Source organism: Scomber japonicus, chromosome 6 (genome assembly GCF_027409825.1).
Source record: "Scomber japonicus isolate fScoJap1 chromosome 6, fScoJap1.pri, whole genome shotgun sequence".
Classification (NCBI taxonomy): Eukaryota; Metazoa; Chordata; class Actinopteri; order Scombriformes; family Scombridae; genus Scomber; species Scomber japonicus.
Window position 1 is genome coordinate 5,550,411 of NC_070583.1, and position 11,113 is coordinate 5,561,523.

The 11,113-nt window shown below is 40.2% G+C and overlaps 1 protein-coding gene across 1 annotated transcript; it reads right to left on the reverse strand.

Moving 5' to 3' along the window:
• Positions 1-1,820: 1,820 nt before the first annotated feature.
• On the reverse strand, positions 1,821-9,621 carry ppm1da (protein phosphatase, Mg2+/Mn2+ dependent, 1Da). The gene is made up of 6 exons (XM_053320959.1): positions 9,091-9,621; positions 7,924-8,152; positions 3,503-3,627; positions 2,670-2,851; positions 2,328-2,552; positions 1,821-2,235 (listed from the first exon to the last, which is right to left on the reverse strand). The coding sequence occupies exons 1-6, from the start codon at positions 9,593-9,595 to the stop codon at positions 1,825-1,827; spliced, it is 1,677 nt and encodes a 558-aa protein (XP_053176934.1). The 5' UTR covers positions 9,596-9,621; the 3' UTR covers positions 1,821-1,824.
• Between the last annotated feature and the right edge of the window lie 1,492 nt (positions 9,622-11,113).

The window sequence follows — 11,113 nt, forward strand, 5'->3', positions numbered from 1 at the left end:
CAGCTTCATTAAAAGGACACGCTCAGATCAGAGTTGGACATGACTAACAATTCAAATCTTCCATCGTAAAAAATCAGTAACTGTGGTATAAATTTAAACCAGGTTACTGCACACCTGATCTACATGATAAAGTGGTGTGTGTTCACCGTAGCTAATGTTAGTGCAGCTGCTGGAAACAGCTGGAACAGATAGGGATGCACCGATATATCGGCCAAGTATCGGTATATATTTCCCTTGTTGACCTACATCAGCCTAAATAAAATACCATTTGCTGATGTCGGTGGACTATTTATTGCAGACAGATCGTCAGACTCAGACAGTCATAGCAACAGTAGCTATGGAAGTACAGAAAATTCTTATTATTATCATTAAGTAGGTAAGTGTATAGCAGGCTGAAGGGATTTTGAAGCAGTTTTTTTACAAAAAGAAAAAAAGAATTTCTTGTCAAAGTTATTAAAGATTGTTTCATGTATTTGTGCTCATTCAAAGATGATGGGCTCAATTACTTTAACAATTCAGTTGTTTTTTTTTACAATGATTTCTTTGGAATAAATAAATATATAAAAACATAACATCGTCATCATAACATTTTTTTAAAAATTAAAAATCGGTATCAGTATATATCAGTTATCAGCCAAATTCTTATTTCAAAATCACTATCAGCCCAGGATTTCACGATCGGTGCATCCCTAGTAACAGACATATAAATACTGCTGCTCCAACCTTCTCATCAGTCCCTTTACTGCCACTGCTAAAATACACTACTACTCAGAGCAGGGGAGTGTTGGCTAAACACTTCATCACTGTGTTGACTGTGTTGGAGGTGTATAATTAGCTGCATCATAGGGCTGATCTCAGCCTGAATGAACTGAACAACAAATCTGTGCAGTTTTCACAACTTCATGCTTCAAAGTTGTGCCACAGTGAGCAGATTGAGGCACGCAGTGACTATTTTCTTCCTTACACAGCAGGAAAGGTTCATGTGTCCCAACCACACCTGGAAACCCAACCTTATTAAAGCCTACACCTGGTTGCACAACCGCTCCTGCAGTAAATGTACACAAGTTTCTAAGAGTTACACCAAACGCCCCTCGACTTCTGCGTTATCCGTTAATAAAGATTTTTGAATCGGTCAAATTATCGACAGCAATTCATCGACAATTGATTAATCACTGACATTCCTATTACATATATTTATATATCAATATACACGATGTAGTAGCTTACTGGTTTGTGAGTGAGTGTAGCAGCACCATCAGTTTATATTCAAGATTTCTCTCCAGTGATTAAATAAGATGAAGGGTAAAAGTGGACATGCAAAGCTAATGTGGACAGAGTGAGAGGAGGGTTCAGAGATGAAAGTTGCGACGGAGCTCATCTAAACGAGGAAATGTCATGTTTTTATCATCGTACAATAAAAGACTGTATAAAAATATAGATTTGTTTTAAATGAACAGCTTCACTTACTTCTCAATACTCCACTATAAAATGCAGGATATTTACATCAGCGTCATAAGTCATTATTTGCTTCTTCTTTTTTTTCTTTTTTACATTTGTTATGAGAAAGAGGTGAAGTAAGATGAAGGTTAAATTAAATTGGTGTTTCAGGATGGAATTTTGAAACCCACAAAAAATAAAAAAAGAGTGTGAGGCAGGTTGTGCGCTGTGAGAATGTGCAGGAGTATTGCAAAGTAACATAAAGACCAGACACCCACAGAAAAAAAACACTGAAGACATAGATGACAATGGGAGGCAACATGTTGATGTGTTCATTTATATGTATGTGTGTGTGTGTGTGTGTGTGTGTGTGTGTGTGTGTGTGTTTCAGCACACACACACTGTGGTCTTGTTATGCTGCTGTAGAATGGGAGAGACGTTGCTCGACTCCTTCTGTTTCTTCTCTGCGTTGTGTTGGACCAGCGGCGGCCTGTCTGCAGTCCTGCGCCGCGCTTTCTTAGCCGACAGGCCCGACGCCGGCGTTGATGATGATGATGGTGATGGTGATGATGCGTCAATAGTTCTTTTGCCGTTGGGTGTCCTGCTGCTGACTGTCCTCTCAGTTGGACTGGACTGACTGTCTGGCTCAGCGCTGCCGTTCAGACACAGCGGAGTCAGAGCGAACGGGTCGGACAGATCCATGTGGTACAAGCTGTTCCCGCCTGATAGGCCGTCCCGTCGCTCGAGGGCAGGGAGGAAGTCGCAAACAACCGAGCAGGAGTCTTCCTCTTGAGTGCGCTGTAGACAACATAGAGCACATTAGTTTAGAACAGATTTTCTTAATGCTCCCAAATCTCCCCCCAATTTCCTCTCACTGTGTTTGCGCTCACCTGTAGAAGAGGAGTGTCAGCGCGGGATTGGGAGGTGGGAGGACTCTGGGACACTTTGGCGAGGTCGAGCAGCACCTCCTCGTGGTGCAGGGTGTCCTGGGGGGTCCCGGGCTCCTGGAGGGCGATCACGATGGCGCTGGTGTTGTCGGCGCGCAACATCCGCTGGCGCCACCGCAGCAGAGCGTGGCTGACCAGCTGCCGGGCGCTCGATACCCCACACGGTGCCTGGAAGCATGGAAGGGTTAGGGTTACAAGGTCCAGCTATTATCTAACTATTATAAACAGGTCGCTTCCCTAACTTTTAGTCTACAGCTGATCGTAGTCAACAACGTCTCCGCTCACCATTGCCTCGTCGTTGTTCTGACACATAGAGATGGCCTCTTGAGGTGGCACCATGTTCCACAGACCATCGCTGCCCAGGATGATGTAGCGGTGTTTTCTGGGGTCGAGGGTCACCACACTGGTGTCCGGCTCCGGAGACACCACGAACTCCCCGCTGTAGAAGTCATAGCTCCACAGATCACCTGTTATACACAAGTATAGTTTAGTTCAAGGCATCACTAGAAAAAAACACTCTCCATGATGACTGGCTGGGTGGTTCCATGTGTTTTAATCAACTTGATACAACCCTTATTATCTTTTACTTGTCTAAAAATTCCTTCTTGTGTAATCTGGCAAAGGTTCACATGACTGAAACACAAAAAAAGGGCGTTCCATGACCTTTATTTTGTGGAATCTCTGCCTTTATTGGATGGCTAATAATATAGATGTAGACAGGAAATGAAAGGAGAGAGACAGAGAGAGAGGTAGGGAGGGGTATGACAAGTAATTCCAAGCCAGAGTTGTGTCTTAACCCTTTGTCTACCAGGACAGGAAATAGCTAGTGTCTGTTATTCTGAATTGATACCAACCATCACCAAGCCCACTCAATGCAAACCTTAACATTCAACTGCAACATTTGTGAGATGTCAATCAAGCACAGTCACAGTCCTGAGAAAAGGTGTGAGTGAGACTAAAGCACCTATATTTACTTTGTAACCAGAATTAACACTGCAAAGATGTAACAGAAATACAGTCATTATAACTCACAGCATCACTTATCCCATCATCATTAAAACTGCTGAGTTATGTTGAGTCACAGCTACCATAACATGACCGATGGTTGCTTTTCATACCTAGAGCTCGAGCCACTGCTAAGAATGGTATCTGGTCAATGACGGTGCTCCTGCGGACCGGTCCGTTGTGGCTCAGCCTCGGCCTTTTCCAGACCACCCGGTTCACTCCAGACTTCTTGATCACACTGTGAGACAGAGAATGATAGAGGAGAGGAGAAGCTGCTACTTAGTATTATATTAAGAGTTTGTTGCAGCTCACAATGAAACCCAGTGGTCCATCTAATCAATTTTTTTTTACATATTTCCCCCTAAAAATAAAAAATAATACAATATTACGAAGTCATTAGGATGTAACCTCTGGGGAATAGAGGAGTGTATTTTCACTCCTGTTCCATCCCACTCCAACAAAAATATTCATGTCCCATCCCATCCCAATCCCGTGACAGAGTTAAAAAACAAATTCCCGTCCCATCCCAATCCCAGAAGAATGACTCCCGTTCCATCCTGTTTACGTAGGTGTCCCACAGGAATCCTGAAAAAATGTCAGCTTCTAGAACCAACAGGCAGTCTGCCTCCAGAGCAGACAGCAGAACCACTAACATTGTGTTCAAAATAAAAAGTGCTCATTCATATTAGAACTAGATATTTATATGTAAAACATGACCTATTATTTATATGATTCCCGTCCAACCTGCTCCAGTAGACCTTTTGTCCTGTCCTGCCCTCTCGTGTGACGAAAAAAAAATGGCACTGTCTACTGGGAACCATGAATATACCAAATATCATGGCAATCCATCAAATACTTGTTGAGATATTTGTGTGGATCAAGGTGGAGGACAGAATGACAGACTGACACTGCCATGTCTTCAACCATGACATCCGGCATGATAAAAACCAAGCCTGCTTCCACAGCATCTGCTTTTCCTTTACCACTGAGTGACAGGCAGAGTATATTGACAGCTCCACCTCACTGGTATATTTATACCATATGTATTGCAGTAACCATGCAATACATATGGCTACTATGATAACAACACTAGAGCTGCAATGATAAGCCAAATAATCAAGTAGTTGTTAACTATTAGATTAATCACCAGCTATTTTGACAATGGATTATTGTTTAGAATCATTTTTAAGAAAACAATGTGCAAATTCTCAAATGTGAATGAATGAATGCTTATTTTAGTCTTCTATGACAGTATACTGAATATGTTTGAGTTGTGGACTGCAGTTTGGAAGAAAAGATTTGAAGATGTCCTCTTGAGTTTTGAAAATCGGTGACCAGGATCTTTCACCATTTTCTGATGTTTTAGAGAGCAAACAACTATTCAATATATTGAGAAAATGACTGACAGATTGACAAATAAAGAAAATAATGGTTGGTTGCATCCCTGAAGGAAACCTGTGACAGAAGGGGTCACTGCCCAACCACAGATAACTGATAAAATATCATTTATTGGTGGTCTATGTGTATTATTCATATTTCTGGGAGTCTCAGGACTTGTTTGATTGAAAAAATGATACTGTTTGTTGCACATCCAGAGCGTGGCAAATATGAGGGATGGAGTCTCCAACATTCCACATCTGGCACACAGCAAAGAATTAGGGCAAAAAGCTATGACGTATATACCAAACTCTTGACCAAAGTTAATTGTAGTCTCAATGTTTTGCTAAAAGATTAGATTTTCACATGTGGATGCCACCTATGCTGGTATTTGTTATATTTTTATACATAGACATCAACGCTTTGCTCATATTCCCACATTTGATTTGTGTCTGGCAGAAACAAACAAACTACTAAATATTTCTGAAATAACATTTTCCTGTTTATGAACTAAATCTGGCGCTTAGGCCTGTCAGCATGGCACATCAGAACTGATCCCACTTTTAATTTGCATGTAGAAGTAAGTGAGCCAAAAATAATGCTGTAAATAATTGAAGAGCTGTAAAAATATGTGTTTTTATATGTAAAAACGTATACAATGAACCATCAATATATATATATATATATATATATATATATGTATATATATACACACACACATATATATACACACACACATATGTATATATATATATATATATAAATTGTAAATATATATATATATATATATATATTTACAATTTACAATTCCAATTTACATACTGTATGTAAGGCAGTGCACCCAGAAGCTGCTATATTGGCAAATAAAATGTAAAAATCAGGAAATGCATCATGAATTTTCCAAACATAGCAGCTGTGAATTACTATTCTATTCACTCAGGCAGCCCTGCTGTCACAGTACAAGCTGTCTGTATGCCACATGTCTGTAATATCACTGCTCCACTCCTGACTCCTGGTCATCAGCAACTGAGAATATTTCATTTCACGCAGCACGGGGCAGCAGCAAACCCCTCCTCTGATACACGGCTCTGTGAGGGGTGTTTGTCCATTTGGTATGAATAACTTGCACACATTCTTTTTTTGTGGACCCAGCATAAAATGTCTGCTTTTAATCCGACAGCACTGAGCCAGACAGTCAGTCCAGTCCAACTGACAGGACAGACAGTCCATTTTTGAGAGAATATATTAGAGGATTATGGCAAAAATATCTAAGTGGTGTAACCATAAAAGCTTTGTACCAAATAATTCAACTTGCTTAAAAACAGTAAATAGTCAATAAAACACCATAGCAACTAGTTTGGCATGATCTTACATTATAACTTTTATATTAAATAAAGCTAATGGAATACAATTGTTCTAAATATTACATTTAATCTGGAGAATCATGGAGATCAGGAAACATTTCTAAGTCCACTTAAATACACTGAAGGTGATAAAATATTGATTTTTTTTTTGTGGTTACACCATTTGACATTTTCAGGAGCATCTTACTTTTGGTTTTAAAAAAAAAACAAAAATACTAAATGTACATTTTAACAAACCTGATGCTGTTTTTAAAACTAACTTTAAAGATATTTTTGAATTGCTCTTATTTGTCACTGACCCATATAACTGCATATGACATTTTGCTAATACAGTTTTCAGGGGTCTGGTAGCCTCTCAATGTCTGTTGACATGTCCCTGCAGTTGGGACATCCAGACTCTAGGGAACCTCCATCAACATTTAAACTTCAAACATCAGGCCTGGTAATATTGTCGTGACTTTTTACAGCAGTAAGTAACTCTGTGATGAGTTGTCAGATTTTTGCTTACAACATTGGGCAAAAGCTAAACGCATCTGATTAATCATTTTACGGCTGTCCTTTTAGCTGTTCTTTCCAGCAGCCTTGTGTAGTCATCAAGGTCTTTTCTGAACCTAACTAGGGTCGGGCAATGTCTATCAAATTGGCAATTGGCAAGGATATTGGGGGAGGTGAGGAGAGGGGATGACATAAATAAATTCTTCTTAAAGTAGCACTATGAGTGTATTTCTCATTAACTTGAGTAGTTCACTTGGTTCACTGTCTCTCCTCTGCTCCACTGTGTGCAGCACAAATCACTCACCAACAAAAAGCAGAAAAGGGGAGAGAAACTAGCGTAACGGCCGTCATAAAGGACAGAAAAAACACAGTAGAGACTCTCGTGCTAAGCTGAAACAAATAAATAACATAAATAAACACAGTCTCTACTGAGTTTGACTGTCACATGTGGTCCAAAGTTTATCGTCATTATCAACATAAATTTTATTGAGACCCTGTATCATGACTGTTTTATCGCCCAGCCCTGACCTGGCGTTAGCTGCAGTGATCTATCTCACAGGTTAAGAGGAACAATGACAATCCCATAGCAGAGTGTGAACATCCCTGCCAAAGATATCTATAAAAGACTGTTTTTCCAGATGCAAAAAGTCATCTAACCTCAGTTCCAAAGTGAAGACCTGTTGGATTCACTGTACTTTTGGTGGAAATTTCCCCGCCACGCCTGGAAAACGGTTAGATGTGTGTGTGATGGATCAATAACAGATGTGACTCAATCTCAAAGTTGAAGGCTGCAAGTTTTACTGTGTTAGATGCGGTCTTCTTGTTTATACAGCAGGTAAGCCTGTTGAACTCATATAGCTGGTGATGTTTGATTAATTCTGTTGAGGGACAGTCAAGTAAAATCAAGCTGAGTATAATTCATCCATTCTGGTCCACAGATAACGTGCAACAGATAACAGGACTGAAACAGAGGGGGATAGAAGTATGCTTGAATGTATAATCTCAGTGGAATGTTCAGCAGTCCTCAGAGAACTATATTAACCTGTTGAAAAGGAGTATGTCACCTTTAACTTATGATTCATTTACTGTCACAACCCACAGTAAAAAAACTGACTCAGTTTGATTAAATGAGGACCATGTAAAAAAACCTGACAAGTTATAGTTATGTTCCGAGCAACAACGTCCAAGTAGGGTAACAAAAATACTCCAAAATGTCCAATTTGGAAAATAGGGTATGTCATATAATATTATATTGAAATAAAATACAGAGGCAGGGTGTCTCATGGGTTAAGCCTTACCTCCCTCCCAGACCTTCAATACGCTCCCTTTCTCTGGGTAGTTCAGGTTTGTGGTCTTGTGTTACTTCCACAGCTCTGATGAAGGGGATTGTAGGGTCATCCTGGACCCCTAGAACCACTGCTGAGTCCCCAACGTGGGCCACATACATCCGGTTTCCTCGGATGACCACTACACTGGCTGTGGTGCCCGACGTGCTCGGCAGACCTGTGAGTGTCTTTGGCCATTCGGCTGAAATGACAAGAGAAAGAGAAAGTGAAAAAGAAAGCAGTCTCTCTTGTACATGTTTATAACAGCACAGCAAATTCATCTCTCAAAAGGGACTGGCAGATAAAAGCTTCTTTTTGCTTTATGCTACTCTTAATCAAAACATCATTGACATACTGAGCTACTTATCGACCATAATCTGTCAAGAACACTGTGATCTAAAGGTCAGTTCACTGGAATCAGTGTTTATCTGTTATGGCGCAAATCTTTCCAATGTAATCAAGTCAGATATGCGCTTTACACTCACTGTGTAGACACCACTTGTGAACAGCTGTTGAACAGCTGACATGCCCAGGCATATCCAGACTGCTGACTGGTTTCTTTATAGCATAGCGCCAACATACACATCTTAATAGGTTTTATAAAGAGTTGAAATTTGTGATTTGAAATGAAACAAAGTGAATCCGAGAAAACGATAAAATATTTACTACTTTTCAAATTGACTACCAAAGGAACATACTACTGAATGGGTAACCGGTTGACTGTCTGCTGGAGTAGGCTTTGTTTGGAGTGAACCCGGCTATGCTCACTTTGTTAGCTCTGCTACTTTTGATTGCTATTCTATATCCGAATATAGAGAAACGGCTTAATAATATGCCAACGCATTTTGGTTGTCGTGTCATGTGTTTACATACAAAATCACATAGCGCAGAGAAGGTCACTTCAGGGTTCGCAGAATATTGTAGTAAATTCGGCTTTTATACCAGACATTCAAGCGCCACCGTCGATGAGCGAGTAAAAAGTGTTTAGGGTGTCGGCCATACATTACAGTGCGGTTTTGGTAAGTGAAGTTGAGGGTGATGCCTGTAATACTCAGAGGAAGCGGTACAGATATATTTGAAACACATAACGTCAACTGATAACGGCAAATGCCCCTGTGTGCGCTGCGTGAGGAAACTTACGTAGCTTTTTCCACATAGCGTGGTGGCAGGCGACAAAACCTTTCCGTATAGCAGAGCACACCTCCCGGTCACAGTCCGACCAGAACCCCCGCTGTTTCTTGACGAACTCCCACAAATACTCCCGTGCAAACTGCGCAGCCTCGCGACCCCCGTGACCGTCAAACACAGCAAAGAAAGCCACGGAACGGCGGGAATGGCTCGCGGCGCTCGGCGGAGCTCGCGGCGGGCTCTGACCTCCCGGTAAAGCCGTTTCTTCTGAGGAGAAGTGCTCCTCCGTTAGTGCGGGTTCATGTGGCTCGTCTCCAACCTGCGGAGACCTCGTGCTTTCACCAGCCTGGTCAGAGTTGACTGTACGCTCGCCCCCGCTGCTCTCTTCTGGTTCGCCCGTCGTCGGCTCATCTTCTCCCGGCTCGGGCTCAACTATGACCTCGGTCACATCTTCCATGTATTTCCTACCTCCTTGGTCGGTAAACACGCTCACTCGAATCAATAATGCGTTCTCCATTGCTCTAGAAACGAGTCGCTGTTCAATCTTTTCGGTATGGTTAGCATATAAAATAACAACAGAGAACAGTTTATTGCAGCGCTCAGTCCTGCCTTTGTTTATGTTCGAGCGTAGTAGGCATGCTCCAACGTGGTGACGTCACCAACTGCCTTCTTCGAGCACGTCAGTCGTGGCAGAGAGAAAGCAGCTGGTGCCCTCTAGTGGTGGGATCTCCGAATAAAAAGGGCAATGAGGGTACATTTGATGCTGTACACTTCCATATTGGGAGAATCTTAGCAGCAGGGCTGGGAAGGTTACTTTGGAAATGATTACTAACTATCCTATTAAAATGTAATAAGTCATGTAACTATTTCAATTACATAATCAAAGTAATGTAACTTGTTACATTTGATTACTTTTTGATTACCTTTCTAATTTTCTAAACAATGTTTTCATCTGTTAGGGTTAGTGTACTCATTAAGCACCAAAACCTAAGTTGAGGTGTTTTCATGGATACTGACACGATTTATAAAGGAGATCATTTCTTATAAAGCAAGATTTATCTCTCATTTGAACATGTATTCATTAGTTCATGTAGATTTTGGAATATAAAATAAAGATATTTGATGAAAAAAGTCGAAGCTCTGGCATGAGCTTAATTGGTACTGTGATACCATTTAAGCCTATGTGTGCTCCAAATAAGCCCACGTCATGATTTATTTACAAAATATAAATAATATTGTTGTCAAAGAATTAAAAACAGCAATAAGATAAGATAAGATATTCCTTTATTAGTCACAATAGGGACATTTACATGATTACAGCAGCAAGTGGACAGTAAAATAGAACAGAATAGCAGCAATGAGAAAAAGAATACAGAACTATAAATAAGTAAAAAACAATAAGAACAATAATAGTAAAAATATATATAATAACATATATATAATAAAAATAATCGTAACATTATTTACAGATTGGTATTGAGTGGTAATATACCAGAGGTAATATATGTATTCAGTAACATGTTAAATATTAAAAAATTAGGAAAAAAACCCTCCTGAGCAAAATCTTAAAGGTGTGACTTCAGATGTAACATTTTCATAAATAATTGTAATTTAATGACACATTTTTTCTCAGTAACTGTAACAGATTACAGTTTCCTTTATTTACAATTGAATTACATAACGCTGTTACATGGAACTAGTGAGTCTGGGGTTTCTCAACAATATGACAAAGAAAGTGCCAGTGTGAGGAAAATAGGCCAACATGAGGCTGAACTGTCAAAATCAATCAATCATAGACACAACCAAAATGTAAGGTCTTTTGAAAACAACGGTTTCATACACTGTTGAGAAGAAAGAAATACACTGATTAGCTTTTTCTAAATACTGTACCACAGAAGATCACTATAGTGGATAACTGAAGAACACTTGGAATGGTGACAATTGTGTCGATGTGTCAAAAACTACTGTCAGCAGAAGCTCATAGGGTTCACCACAATAAGCCACAATAACAGAAAGGCCAGGTTACACTTTGAAA

Bases quoted from the DNA above. Each gene is read 5' to 3' on its own strand.
- ppm1da (XM_053320959.1), bottom strand. From the start codon at position 9,595: ATGGAGAACGCATTATTGATTCGAGTGAGCGTGTTTACCGACCAAGGA. The intron at 3,628-7,923 runs GTAAGGCTTAAC...TCTGTCTCACAG, and splicing joins ATTGAAGGTCTGGGAGGGAG to TGTGATCAAGAAGTCTGGAG. The intron at 2,852-3,502 runs GTATGAAAAGCA...TGTGTATAACAG, and splicing joins AGCAGTGGCTCGAGCTCTAG to GTGATCTGTGGAGCTATGAC.